The 16,176-nt window shown below is 27.4% G+C and overlaps 1 protein-coding gene across 1 annotated transcript in view; it reads left to right on the top strand.

Annotated features, from left to right (window-relative positions):
• The window catches only part of LOC111691138 (LIM/homeobox protein Lhx1), a 102,881-nt gene that overhangs the window by 22,354 nt on the left and 64,351 nt on the right, over positions 1 to 16,176 (top strand). Inside the window, exons 2-3 of the mRNA XM_023453783.2 lie at positions 8,671 to 8,866; positions 10,863 to 11,092. Of these exons, the coding sequence (XP_023309551.2) occupies positions 8,671 to 8,866; positions 10,863 to 11,092 (426 nt within the window). The remainder of the gene's footprint in view (positions 1 to 8,670; positions 8,867 to 10,862; positions 11,093 to 16,176) is intronic.

The raw sequence follows: 16,176 nt of genomic DNA, 5'->3' as shown, positions 1-16,176 counted from the left end.
AAAGAAACACTTTTAATATAAAATTTTTAAATTTTTACTTTATTAAAAAAGTAGTAGAATAACTACTTTTTCAAAATGTTAAAAATTTTGGTAAAAACAAACATTTTGAATTATTTTAACATAAAAATCAATTTAAAGTAAACATTTAACATTTTTAGTTTTTTTTTTTAAAGTACTTAAAATTAAACTTTTTAAATTTTTCATTCTTTTTGCATTTAACACTTTGTTTACTTTTCTTTAAAAAGTACTTAAAATACTACTTTTTTTAAAAATGTTAGCTATGTTTTGCATTTTATAATTTTAAGACATTTTAACATAAAAAATTTAATATAAAGGGAAATTCTGATTATGTTTACTTCTTAAAAAAGTAGTAGAAAAAAGTATGTTCAATAAACAAAATTTTAAAAAAGTAGTAAAACTACTACTTTGAACTAAAAAATGTAAAAGTAATAGAAAACAATAAGAAGAAACACTTTTAATATAAAAATTTTAAAATTTTCACTTTATTAAAAAAGTAGTAGAAATACTACTTTTTCAAAATATTAAGAATTTTGGTAAAAATGAATATTTTAAATTATTTTAACATAAAAAATCAATTTAAAGAAAACATTGAACAGTTTGTTTACTTTTAAAAAAAGTACTTAAAATACTACTTTTTTAAAATTTTCGATCTTTTCTATTTAATAATTTTAAGACATTTTAACACAAAAAAATTAACTTAAAGAGGAAAATGTCATTATGTTTATCTTTAGAAAAGGTAGTAGAAATAGTACTTTTTACAAATTATGAGAAATAAGGAACAAAAGTACTGTTTTTGATAAAAAAGACTAAAAATTGTAATGAAACAGCCATTTATTGAATAACGAATTCAAAATAACTTAAAAGCCCAAATCCTTTTATTATGTTCTACACACCTTTACAACTCTGTCCACAACAGGAGCCACAAAAGGACCAATGGAAAAAGGGGAGACATTATACTTTTTTTTTCTTCTTGTAAAACCATAAAAAAACAACTCCATAAAAACAAGATGGCAAAGAAGACAAGAAGTTTGAGTTTGAAGTTGGTAGTAAACAAAAATTTATATATAAAAATGGGTGGATTACATTACAATTTCAATGTTTGTTGCTGTTGCAAAGATAGGGATATGAAAACGTAAAGAAGCTGCTTCTGAAGCGAGCTGCTGTAGAAACAATTTCTGAATAAATGAATAAGAAGACAGAAAAAAAATTAAAAGCAAAAATGAAATGAAAAAAAAAGAAAACAAAATCAAGTGGTAACAACCGACAAGAGTACGGACGGATGGACGGACGCAGGGACAGACAGACAGATAGTTAAATATTCAGACAGTGAAATACATAAAGCAAAAACAACTGCAGCCACCACAAACAACAATGAACATGATTTTCATTCACATCATTGTCGGTCGGTTGGTTGGTTGGATGGTTGGTCGACATGAGCAGCCTCACATGAACATGACCAGAAAAATCTGAAAACCAAAAATCCATGTAATGGAAATAAAGACGGGGTTCAAGGCATGACAAAAATAGTATTACGGCCGCATTCAGCAAACACAGCTCAATAGCAATAATATAAAATTATATACTTGGTACGTGTTGTGGTCAAGGGGCGAAGACTTAAGCTTCATCATCATCCTCATCATCTTCTACTTGGTCTTCTTCTTTGTCGTCTTTTTACAATACAAAGAGAATTATTATTGTAAAGCTTTTGTTTTTGCCACAATATCCAAGTGGAAACAGAAGCATAGCCGCCTGCCTGCCTGCTGCAATATGAATAGATAGATGGATGGATGGATAGTTGGTTGTTGGTATGGTTGTAAAAGGAGGTGTGTTGTTTTGCTCTTCAACTTCTTATTTTTTGTGGGCATGGATCGTAACAAAATACAAAAAAAAAACATAAGAAATATTGAAGTCTACACGAACAAGATCATGAACTTGAGATTTTGTTTTCTTTCTTTATAACACATAAACAAAACTTAAGAAAGAAATAAATAAAAAAATAAAACATTTAAAGACTCAACCACAAATCTTATAAAAAAACACTGACTTTGTTGTAAATTTATGACCGACAAGAGAACCCCACTCCCCGTTAGAAACCCCCCTTCTAGCCAACAAAATAACAATGAGATGAGATTTCACACGAACAACTTTTAAAACACTCAAGTGCCATCATCCATAATGCTGTTGCCATTTATGAATATGATGATCAGTTTGAGGTATGATGATGAAGCATGCAACCTTAACACTTACACCAAAAAGAACTTGAAAGAAATATACGAAACATGTTTAAAATGTAACTAATGTCGTTTTACCGCAACACTACAAACTGGTAGCTTCTAAACATTAATTACATAATTTTCTTTTTTTCCTCGGCTTTTTGCAACACTTTTTTTCCTCTACTTTTCATTCCTTCCCTCTTGCCTCTTACCGAGACAACTTAGGAAATCTTAAATGTTGATGGTTTGTAACAGAAAACATATACTGCCAGCTGGGAAGATGAAAGTCGAGGAGAAAAAAAAAACATAAAAAGTTACAAGGAATTAAGCCACTAAGACATGTGTTGACAGTTTAAAGTACCAGAAAAAAAGTACACAGAGAGAAACAAATCTGTGCGTATTATGTTGAAGAGATAGACGAATTTTTTTTGGTATGTTAAAAGTTTTTACTCGGAAATCAGCTCCTCTAAAACCTTAAGTACTTTTTTACTACCAAAAGCTTTTTGTTAGAGAAACATATATTTGTTCAATTCACAATCGATGTCGTATCGTTGTAAGTCATACACAAATCAATAATAAACAAATTACGAATTACGACCGATTGTTAATTGGACAATTGCTTTAACAGAAAGTACTATTATATTTCCCGGGGACATGTTATCTTGATGAAAGGCACCATCTTGGTGTTATTGCAAAACTCAGGGAAAAGAGGTGCTACCAGTACCTTTAGTCTGGCGGGATTATAAATTGGTGATGTCATCTAACTCCTAGGGTAGTCCTTGGAATATGTTGACATGTATCCTAACCAGAGAACCACAAAATCTGTAACTACGGGTGACCACTTGCCCGCAGGACTATGTCCTTGCTGGTCAGTTGGTTAAGGTTTCTTCGTGATCCACGTAGTGGCTGTGGTTTAAACTAAAAATAGAGGGAAGTGTGAGTTGCAGTTAAAAGACTATTGCACGGTAACGTCTATATTTCGAGATAAGTTCGGTGACAACAGTTACCACACAGAGTAGTGACTGTGAGACTAAGTTGAGGATAAATGAAGAGGTATACGGCAGCCTTTATACCTAGAATGAGTGTGTCGGATAAATGAGAAGTGTGCTGTGTTGGAAGACGATTGATAAAAGGTATCCTATACAAGTGATATCATTGAATTTTACTTCCTTGTCCAGTTATGTTCAGAGAAATCTCTGTTCATACCAGATTTGCCACAGTGTGTTCTCTGTGAGTAAGAATAAAGTCATAGCCATATTTGATGGATTCATTTTTCGGTCTACCGGTTACGTCTCTTGTTGCTTTGACCATTCCACCTGCGGGTGGTTGTAAATGAAAGCGATTGTTTTTTGAATCTTCAAAGTTAAGCAATGGGGCAAAAATGTTGGGAAATAAGATAGGTCAAGTACTTGAGCAAAGTGCACACATATTTGACATCGGAGTGAAAGAAGCACAGTGGGGCGGTGGTGAGTCGTCACAAAAGCTCTCTCAGTGGTTGAAAATGATCACTGTGAAATAAGACGAACACGGCAGGTGATCGCACGTAAGGTGATCGACATTCCTTCATACAGCCAGACTAACATAGCTAAATTGACTCCGCTACTAAAAGGACTGTAATTTATCCTTTTTACGAAGGTGATGTATTTAAAAAGTACCAAAAAAGTACTTTGTAATCAAATATAAAGGAATATAATAAAATAAATACATCTGTTATCACATACCATTTAAAAATTTCTAAACATTTAAGCACAATCTTAAAAAAAACAACTTATTTAAAACATTTTCACTTTTTTACTCTAACAAAAATCAACAAAAAAACAACCTTAAAAAAGGACGTGTGCATGTGTGTTTGTTTCTAAATAAATGACTCCTTAATTAGGAACCCTGTAATCATTATCGGAAGAGTAAACAGAAGCTGTTAAATGTTACGCAAATTTAAACTTTGTGCCATTTTTAACAACATCTTTTTTCACTCTTGCTCTCTGTGTCTAGCTTACCAAAGGAATGCATGAATAAATGTGTGACTAGAGGAGACTAAAAGTAACCAAGCAAAAGCTGCAATTATAAAACTTAAAAACGTTTAATTTATGCCATTTTATAGCTGCAAGCGTTGAATTCCCTTAAAAAAAAGATGAAAAAAACGAGAGGAAGTGAAACCAAAAACTAAAACTTAAACATAAGAGCAATAGAATGAATGCCAAATGTCGGTGTGTAAAATACTCCCAGGTATTTTAGGTTGATGCTTACCTATACACATACGCACATATGTACATGTAGTAGAGATGTTGAGTTGTTTTAAGTTGTCTGCTTATAAAAATCATTTTAAATGCCAACACCTTGCCAGGAGTTAAAGCAAAAAATATACATATATTTGCTTACATATATATTTTTTTTGAAAAACAACAAACTACTTAAACTCATATGGGAAATTTTGGTATAAAAAGAGTTGCTTTTTTTCTTAACTGATGTTACTGGTCCAAAAAGAGGTTGCATTTAAAATAGTCAAACAATGAGCAGCAGCTACATTCTCATCAACATCATCATCATTATTATTATCAGCAACCAGTGAAATAAAACCCCAAGCTATTTATGAGGGTGTTATGTGTTGTTAACCACTGTTGTTGAGTTGTTGCTCCTTTAAGTTTATTTAAAGGGGTTGTTGGTAGGTGGATCCATACATTTATTCGTAGTTTTCGCCCCAAAAGTGCAACCGTATAATGATACAGTGTCAAATTTACTTTTAATGTTTAATAATAATAATGAAAAAAAAAACTAAATTTCAAGTTTTATTTTAGAAAACTTTTAAATTGTATATGAAACCTGTAGCTTATTAAAAAGAAGAAGAAGAAGAAGGGAACAAAAGGAAGTCTTAAGAAGATGCAAAATTTTGCCTGAGGCTTGTTTATAATGTAAAAAAGTAAAGTAATTTTAAAACATTATCAAGTCAATTTCTAGACACAAGAGTTTTATTTTATATTTTTCTACATTTATTATTATCTTTTTCACAGAAAGTCTTTTAAAATAAGTATAATTTTACGCAAAACTTTTGCTATAGTTTTTTATAAATAAAAAAGTAGAGAAAAAGTAAATATTTTTTGTGAAAAACTTTTTTAAATAAAAATCAAATTGAAAAGGATGAAAGGACAACAGCTATGTAAGCTAAAGGCTTTGTTCACTCCTGTTATTAATCTAAGACTATGTCTGTTTTCCTAATCACAACACTAGCTTTTATACACAAATTTGTGTAATAACGGATTCAGTTGGAGATCAGTTGGAGAGGATACTTCTTTAAGGCTCATTTCCGCATATAAGGTAATCGTTGCCAAATTCGAAATTTCATATATTTGTATAGAAGAAAATATTCCGAATATAACATCTATCTCTCACAAACACGGATTGGAAAATTCTTCAGAATTGCATCCTGTAAACTTAACTTTGAAGGATCAAACATTATATAATGATCATTGATCACTAAGTAAGGTAAAGGACCCAATAAAGATTTGGATTTCATATAGTATACATTCTTTCAAACTAACTCAGGTCCCATATTTCTATTTAAGATCAATTAGCTCTTGCATGAAGTCAATTGGATGTTGCACATATCTTAGGTAATCTAGAGAAGAGTCAATTGTCTCTGAAGTGTGTCTGCTCTGAATCTAATTAAAGACACAAGTCATTCAAATCTTACATAAAAACAATTGTATACTGCACATATCTTAAGTAATCTAGAAAAGAGACAAATAACTCTAAACTGTTACTAAGTAATCAGGAAAGTGATAAGCTGTAACTGTTGTCACATGGATTGTCAGCACTACAACTACAAAAAATATATCTTATTACCATTAAAATGATCTTTACTTTAAACACAAACATTTAGCTATAGCTCTTTTAATAATATTCTATTTTCTTTTTAAAAACTTTGTTTTTTTATTTTCCTCTAACCAACAACATCTTTCAAATTATGTTGTGATAAAAATTCAAATAAATTTGTTTTTTCTTAAAATAAGTAAATATGCAGAAATTAAAGGCGGTGACCTAATAAAACAAAGTTTTTTAGCTGTTATATTCATCGACACATAAAACCAGCTACGGCAACCTTAAAATCACAATGACCGTAAAGTGATGATGCGAGACTAAAAAGGCAAAGTAATTAGAGACACATACATACGTACTTATAAGAAAAAAACCAAAACTAAACATAAAATTGTATAATGACCAACAGCAGCAGCATCCAGCTACTTTTTAACACAGAAAATCAGTAGAAAATAAAATATATATATATATATATATATATATATATATATATATAATATATATATATATATATATATATATATATATTATATATATATATATATATATATATATATATATATATTATATATAATATATTTGAAAATTGTGTTGAAGTTTGAGATGAAAAGCACCATGAGAAATTCATTTGACCTGGACAAATTTACCAAACACACACATTTACACTAACTGACTGACTGACAAGATACAAATCGATACATGGCTTATAAAAAAAAAAGTAAAATACAGTGACTAAGAAAAGTTATGAAAAAGAAAACTTAAAAATTTCTTTATTAATTTACAATAATTGCAGGCAGTCATGTGGCTGAAGTTGTTGATAGAATTAAACCATTTTTACGCAGGATATATTTCATTATCTTATGAAGTTTATTATAGAAAATGAAAGTTAACAGTTTATTGGTTTTAGAGTTATAGACTAAAATGTAAGCTTAACTTAAAATTTAAAGATAACAAAATATTTACACTTTTTTTATGTTGCAAATAGCTTTACATCTTAAATATGTTTCTGAATTAACAGATTTTTCTTTTATAATATATATTAAGTATATGGGAATCTTGATATGGAAAATCAACTAAATCGGCTTAGTAGAAACAAAGTTATTAAGAAAATTATATCATAACCTCAAAAATGTAAAATTTTTGGAAAATAAACTATATTTTACAAACACTTTTCCATAAAAAGTGCTGCATAGATTTGAACCATTTTCTGCCAAAATATTTATTGTCTCAAGCTATAGTATATGGAAAATCATCAAAATTGGTTCATTAAAAATGAAGTTATTAAGCAAAATGTTATATAAACCAAATAACATTTTAATAACGTTCTTCAAAAAGTAAAAAAAAAATAAATTTATATTTTTTGGAAAATATCGAATTCTGTTCAAACTTTTAGACTTGTTTGATCTTGAAAATCTTCAAAATTGGTCACTTTTATCCATCACTGTTTTATTTGCTATCTTTCAAACATTTGTTGAAATTTTTCCTTATGTTCGTTAAAAAAAGAAACCCATCAATGTTGTTAATGATTATAATCAAAGCATTTACGTTAGTGAGTGATTAAACACTCACTGAACAAAGTTTTTTTTAATATTTTTGGAACAATAACCTGGTGTTTTTTGGTTTGGTCTCTGGTTACCAAGAACATCAGGAACAAAGAAAGAGAATAAACAAAGCATAAACTTTTTTCACTAAAAATGTCAAAATTGACGGATGTCATCAATCAAAATGAGGTTTTTTATTTTGCCCGAAAAAAAAACAAAACTCTTTCGAGACTGTTAATCGTCAGACTTTGACGATATTGAATGAATATTTATGTTTTTTATTTTCGTCAAAAAAATCAAGGTTAAATTTAATGTTTTAACATTTTGCAAAATTATAAAAGTCATAAGGAAAAACGCCAGCCAGACTGCTGCAACATGTTGCTGTTTATAGAAAATTTTGACAGTTTGTAAAAAAAAAAAAATAAAAATAAACCACCATGTCTGGTTGTGATCAAACATGACAAACGTTGCATGGCTGTTGACTGCAGTTAGCTTTAAAGCGTGCAATGTTTTGGAAGCTGTAAGTGCAGCCATAAAACTTGTTGTTTTACACTTTTGTGCAGCTTTATGTTTCCTTAATTATTTATTGTATTGTATAAATTAAATTTGCATATTTGTGTTGCTACTGTTTTCGGTTGTTAATGTTGCTGCTGCTGCTGCTTCGGCAAGTCCTCCATTAAATCATTAAATCGACCCAAAGTTTGATAATTTGCATTTGATGTGTATGTTGTGTTATGTACGTTGATGATTTTCTTCCAGCTTCTACTTGTCGTCTGATTTTTTTCGGTAGCTGTATAAATTTAACAAATATTCTTTTACGTGGTCTAATTGATAATTAATTAAAATGACAGATGTTTTTGTAAAATTAATTATTTAAAATTTTACATTTACAATATTTTCAGTTAAGTAGAAAACAAGCTTTAAAGAAAATTGTAAAATTGTGAAGGAAGAATGTCCAATATATATGATTCTAAGTTATGAAGTAAAATCCCCCTGAACGGTGCTTTGTAGTTAGTTATTGTGTTTTTAAATATTTTCTTCTTTATTTAACAAATGTTAATTTGATCTCTTCTCTTTTCTAGGACGTAGTGAACCGCCGGTCGGTGTTGGCGATCCATGTGCTGGCTGTAATAAACCAATTTTAGATAAATTTTTATTAAATGTTTTAGAACGCGGTTGGCATGCGTCCTGTGTGCGCTGCTGTGAATGCCTTCAACCTTTAACGGATAAATGCTTTAGTCGAGAATCAAAATTATACTGCAGAAATGATTTTTTCCGGTGAGTACAAATATTTGAAAATATATATATATATATATATATATATATATATATTATATTATATATATATATATATTTATATATATATATATATATATATTATATATATATATATATATATATATATATATATACACAGTATTTCAAACATTTTGTTAAAAAAAAATTAAAGTTTTTGATTGAGAAAATGTCAACTTGAATCAACACTCTCTGCGCAGCATGTTAAATTAAAATTTAGAAATAGTACTTGCTTTTTCCAAATATAGTACTTTTTTAAGATTAAAGGTCCTTAATTACTTTTTTGAGCTTTTTTATATCTTTGATTGTATAGTGTGTTGATTAGTCTACTGATTAGACTAGACCATTGTCTAGTCTATCGACTAGACTACTGGATAGTTTATTGACTAGTATTTTGATTAGCCTACTGACTAGAGTATTGACTGCACTTTTAAATAGCCAATCTCTAGTTTACTGATTGCAATATTTGACCCAACTATTGATTAGACTATTTACTAGACTGCCGACTGGTCTATTGACGAGACAATTGAATAGTCTGCTGACCAGTCTATTGACTAGTCTAGTCCATAGACTTCTTTATCGACTAGACTACTAAAGGGAGCATTGACTTGTCAGTTGATTAGCCTACTGACTAGTTGATTGACTAGTAAGTTGGTAGTCTACTTATCGGTCTATTGTCTAGCCCACTAACCATTCCAATGACTTGACTATTTACAAGACTGTTGACCATTATAATGACTAGTCTAATGGCTTGTTTACTGACTAGTCTACTGATCGGTCTATTGACTAGTGAGCTGACCAGTCCATTGTATAGGTCATTGATTACTCTTTTGATCGGTCTATTGAATAGTCTATCGATCAGTCCATTGACTATATCACTGACTTGTCTATTTAATACACTACTGATCAGTCTATTGAACTGTTTATTGATTAGTATATTGATTAGCCTACTGACTATTAACAAGTCTATTGCTAGTCTATTTACTATTATACTGATCAATCTATTGATTAGGCTACTGACCAGTCCATAGTCAAAAGACCAGTCTGCCTTATTCATAGCAATTTATCAAAGATTTATTACACAAAAATTTTCTTACAAATTCCTTTTATAAGAATTTAATAAACTGTTATGAATAAGGTATGTACATCTATAGTTTTATAAGGATCTTTTTTTATTAAAATTGTTTATTTGTTAACCTTATTTTTTTATAATGATTCTGTACCGTTTCTTTTTCTTCAAAAACGTGTATAATTTTTGTTTAATAAACAGTTATTTTTTAATATCTATTAAAAAAACCACAATCATAATAATAACTTTTCTCTAAAACCTCCCTAGGAGGTAAACCATACAATTTTTTTTAATTTTTATAGTTTTTTTTTTTTTTTGTTCTTAAATTTTTATCACGATACTAAAACTGATGAAGTGACAAGTGTATTGTGACAGCCTGATGTGATTTATTTTCCTATTTAATTGTAGAAAAAATAATAATAAAACTCAAAAACAAAACTATAAAAAAAGAAAGATTTCCAACAAAAAAACAACCAACCAAACACACTAGAAAATCAATTAACTTTCTAACAATAAAATAGAAAAAAAAGTACGACGACCATTTACATTAAACAGAGAACACACGTCAGTGTTTAAAATGTTAGAAAAAAATTAGAATGGAAATAGTTAAAAAGCCAAATACAAACTAACTAAACTACTGGCGAGAGATGATGCCTTTAAAGTAAAAGTCATTATATGCAAAAAATAAAAATAAAAAATCCAACACCTGCTAGTAATTTCAAATGATTGAAAGCAATAACAATTCAAAGTGATTTAAATGTAGAAAAAAAAAAATGATTTGATAAAGTGATTGACTAAAGTGCTGCAAAAGTAATTACTTAGACTAGGTTTTTTTTCCCTCAAACAACCTTTAACTTGATTTTTTTTTCAATTTTCTTTTTAATTTCTTTTTCTATATATTTATTATAGACGCTATGGTACCAAGTGTAGTGGCTGTGGCCAAGGTATTGCTCCCTCCGATCTCGTTCGTAAACCTCGTGATAAGGTGTTTCACCTCAATTGTTTTACATGTTGTATCTGCCATAAACAGCTCAGTACGGGTGAACAACTCTATGTGCTGGACGACAATAAATATATCTGCAAAGATGATTATTTACTTGGCAAAGCACCATCGATATGTGGCCATAATTCCTTAAGTGGTAAGTATTACTACTATTAATTTCCTTAAGAAAATTTAACAACATTTTACTTTCATTATTATTGTGTTGTTGTTATTTATGTATATGTTTGTAAATTTTGGCTAATTAGTGTAAAAATGAATTGTTAGTAAAATTGTTTACAAATTTTACAAACATTAAATGCTTTAGCATTTAACGAAGAAAAAAAAATGAGGAAATAATGTAAATGTAGGAGTTTAAACATTAGTTAGTAAGAGGAAATGTTAAAGAATGAATTCTTAGGAAAAATTATTTAACATCAATCGGTTTTATTTTAATTTTACTTAAATTTAAATGATGTAAACAATTGAAAATTTACAGAAAATTTTAATTTCTTTTATAAAAATTGCTTAATAAGCTTAATAAGCAAGTAATATTTTAATTTTACTTCAAATAATGTTTGGTTTAAGGCAATTTTGCTTATTATTTACATTGTTTACATTATGTAAAGTATGTAATTTTTTTCAAAATTAACGTTTTTCTATTTTAAATTTCATATTTAACATAAGTTGTGCATTTTGCTCACTTATTTGAATTATTTACATTTTTTACATTATGTAAAGAATTGCTGTAAACGATTTTTAGTCATAATATTTGAATTTTACACTTAAAAGAATTAAAATTTATAAATTTTTTGTTATTTTTTTAAATTTTTTACATAATGTAAACTATGTAAAATTTTTTTCAAATTCAAGTTTTTCTATTAAAAGTTTCATGTTTACAATAAAATTTGCATTTTACACGAATGTTCGATTTATTTGTATTTTTTACATTATGTAAATAATTGTTTTAAACCAGCTTTAGTTATAATCTGATTTTTACATTTAGAAATACAATAGAAATTTATGTATTTTTGACCGTTTTTACGGTCTATATACATTACGGTTTATGTAATGTATGGAAAAAGTTTTCAAATTATATTCTTTTTTAATAAATATTACATAATTTATGTGTTTATATACATACTACACGTTAGCTTGTCAAGATTACATTTTTTACATAATGTAAACATTTGTTTTAAGTATTTTGTGTCTTTATTTACAAACCATTTTATTCATTTTAATTTTATGAATTTTTAACATTGTTTACGTTGTGTAAGGTAATTGTAAGAATCTTTACATAATTACATAAACAAATTACATAGTTTAAGTTGTCTACATTATGTAAAACAAATTAATTATAGATATTTTTCTATATCTTAACCATTTATTAACCGATTAACCTGATTCTTAATAGAAAGCTATAATAACGAACAACTTATATTTTATTATAAATTTTGAGTTTTGTTTTATATATTTTTTTGCTTTATTTACATTGTTTACATGATGTAAAATTTGTGTTTTACAAGTGAGCTAGTCTTAGTTTTTTGTTCTTATCTCAGACATTTATTAACCGATTTTTCTTAGCAAGACTCTTATCAGATCTATTCTAATCTAAGTTATCGACTCAGCCCCGCTAACTCCACCCCCGGTTATCGTTTAACCGAAAGTTATTCTGCCAAATAAAATATTTTTTGTATGAAAACTATCAATTTAACCATAAGATAAAAAATACCCAGAAATTGTGATAATGGGGGTCAGTCAGATATCAAACGTCTTCAGATAAAATAACAAATTTGAATTTGAATTTTTGGTTTAAAAAAAATTAAAACTATTTTTTTAAACGTATTGCAACATTCACTTCACTGCCTAAGATTCATAACTTCTTAATATTTTCTATATATTATACTTAATATATTTCCAGCAGGTAAACACAACAAATCACCAACACATACATACGAACACAAAACAAGTTAAAATGTTTTAAAATGGTATCAAATGTTTTAGTTTAACAAATATAGATTTTAGGTTTTAAGACAAATTGAAACAAAAGAATGTTGTTGTTGTTGTTGTGTTGTTCTACTTACTAATATTGCTGCAACGCCAACAATTGTTGTTAACATAACAAAATGTTGAACCAACCATGTTTCAGTTGCCAAATATAATTGAAAGAAGCAACAAGGATATTTTTGCAATGACTGAATGCATTTTAGAGAGTTTTATGAGATTTATGCTCGTAAATTATAGTTTTTGTGTTGTTGCTGTTGTTACTGTTGTTGTTGTTGTTGCTGCTGTTGTTGTTGTTGTTGCAGTAGTAGTACTTTGTTTTGTTGTAGATTAAACACAAATACATTACATATAGACAAAATTTAAATCTATATACAACAGCTTTTTAAGCAGCTATTGTTTTAATGTTGTATAACTAATAACAACAAACAGCTCTTGTTGAGGTTTATAGTTGTTCGTTCGTTCGTTACCCTGTGTATTTCAAAAACTAAAATACACAAAATATATGTATGTATATGTTTCAATTGGGTATGATGTTGCAAATACAAGTGTTAGTATACTGTATACTACATATGTATATAATAACTATAAAATGTGTATATGTTTTTGTCACGATAAATATTAAACAATAACACAACCTTAAATAGCAAAGTGTACAAATACATCTATTGTTATTTTGCAACATAGAAATACATACATAATTACACATAACTACCCGGTAGTTAGAAAAGAAGTCTATCCTTTTTATTGTATTGGATTTATATATTTAACTTTTTGTAATGCTAAAAAATAATCAATCTATTGTCACTTTTGTGTCCCCTGGTAAGGCAGAGAAGAGACACTTTAAACTTTTTGTATCCATAAAGTATTAACGAACACGTCACTAGGTCAGACAAATCTAAAATCAAAAAGCTAATTCTTTGTCAAAATCGTAATGTACCACGATCTACAGGTACCTTGATAACAAATGGCTTTTTGTATGAATCTACATATGTATGTTTGTGTGTGTGTTTTGAAATGAATCTATGTCTATGTTTGTATTTTTGAGTTTATTTGTTTAGCTTTAGTTTATGATAAAATGCATTTAGTTGAGGCTAAATCGCATTTAAGCAATTTTACTAAATAACACTTGGGGAATATTTATCAACAACAATAACATGAACAAATTACACTTTTCTAATTATACAAATATATACATATACACATATACAAACACACACTTACAGATCTACCAACTATAACTATATGCACTTAGATAAGTAGTTAATTATGATGATTTTTGATGAATGATTTTAAATAGCAAAAACAACAAAAAATTTACCATACACTTGGAGAAAATTAATGAAAATACAATAACATACATATTACCATTGTAGTAATAACAGCTGAAAACAGTGATAGGCTTAAAGAGTAAAAAACGTTTTTCATTTAAACAATGGTAATCTGTTGGATTTGTAGACCAACTTTTACACGATGTCAACAAATCTCTCGTTTAGTTTTTTTGTAATGCACACCAATACTTTTGTGTTCTTCTGAACTTTCGAAATTTACGCAACATCAGTGTTGTATTTATCAATATTTAAAAACTCTCGGATCTCTAACTCTGAGTCCTTACTAATCGGATCTAAACTCCAGTTAAGTCTACAAAAGATTTCCAAGCTTTTGTTAAAAAGTTCTTAAACAAAATAACAAAACTAAAGTTATTCCCTTATGTTTTTTCTCAAATTACTAATAATTTCTCTCAGTGTCAAATTACCATTTTACATTTTCAATTTGAAAAAAAGAAACACAAAATCCAAATAGTATAGTAGAATGTGGCTCTCTGTCATGCTTTGGGTATAATTATGCATATTTTATCATTTAGCCATCAAAACGCGATAATCATCACGACTAAAACTACAATATAAATAATAATAATAGCAACAACTACAATAACTATAATAATACCAATAATAACTCTAGCTAAAATCTTCATGATTAATTATTAATTATGAGCAAATGCAAATTTTTTTTTATTTATAAATAGATAGCTAAATGGAGAAAAAATACACAAATTATTGTTAAAAATATTTATACAAGATTAAATCAATTGCAAAGAAGATTTAAAATGATTTAAAATAAAAATTGTTTATAATTTTTATGGAATTTTTGTTAAAATTCCACAAGCAAAATAATGAATATACAAATGGATGTTGTTCTATAGTCTTAATATTTTAAATTTACATTAGTTAAAAGTTTGTTTGAAAGAGTTATCTCTATAATTTACATTGTTTACACTATGTAAAGTTTTAAAATACATAAGTAAAATCAATGTTTCTCTCAGTTTAAATGACTTAAACTTATTTTAACATTTCATTAACTAGGAACTCAAATTTTAAATGAATTATACATTTTACACGCTTGCTTTAATTATATACAATTTTTACATCATGTAAAAATGTCTTAAATATCTTTAGCCTCAATTTTTTTTTACTTTACATCTACCAAAATTTGTATTTAAACATTTAACACTATTATTTACATTGTTTACACTATGTAAAGTTTTGATAATTTGCAAATTTAAAGTTTTTCTTTTAAATAAGACTTAATATTTCTTAATTACATTCCTTAGCTGTTTGATTTAATTGTTTACATTTTTTACATAATGTAAAAAAATATTTTAAATAACTTAAGCCTTAACATTTTAATATTACATTCACTAAAGTTTAAATTTGAGAAATTTGGAATGTTTTTTACTTTCTTTACATTATGTAAAGTTTTGAAATATTTTCTTAATAAACTTTACCTTTAAAAAAACAAACATAATTTAAGTGAATTGTACATTTTAAACATTTTATGTAATTATTTACATATTTTACATAATGTAAAAAATGTCTTAAATATTTTTTACATTTATTTACTTTACATCAACTTAAGTTTAAATTTAAAGATTTATATCTATAATTTACATTGTTTACATTATGTAAAGTTTTGAAAATTTGTAAAATTAAAATTGTTCGACTTAATATTTCTTAATAACACTCTTTACATGCTTGATATAATTGTTTACATTTTTGACATAATGTAGAGAATTGTCTTACATGAGTTTAACATTCAAATTTTTACTTTACATTAATTGAAATTTGTTTTTAAATATGTATTGCTATAATATACATTGTTTACATTATATAATTTTTTGAAAATTTTGCAAAATTGTTTTTTTTGTTAATTACTTTTTTGAAGTAATTATCAACATATCAT

This window comes from Lucilia cuprina, chromosome 3, assembly GCF_022045245.1.
Source record: "Lucilia cuprina isolate Lc7/37 chromosome 3, ASM2204524v1, whole genome shotgun sequence".
Classification (NCBI taxonomy): domain Eukaryota; kingdom Metazoa; phylum Arthropoda; class Insecta; order Diptera; family Calliphoridae; genus Lucilia; species Lucilia cuprina.
This window is presented reverse-complemented; position numbering and strand designations above follow the sequence as displayed.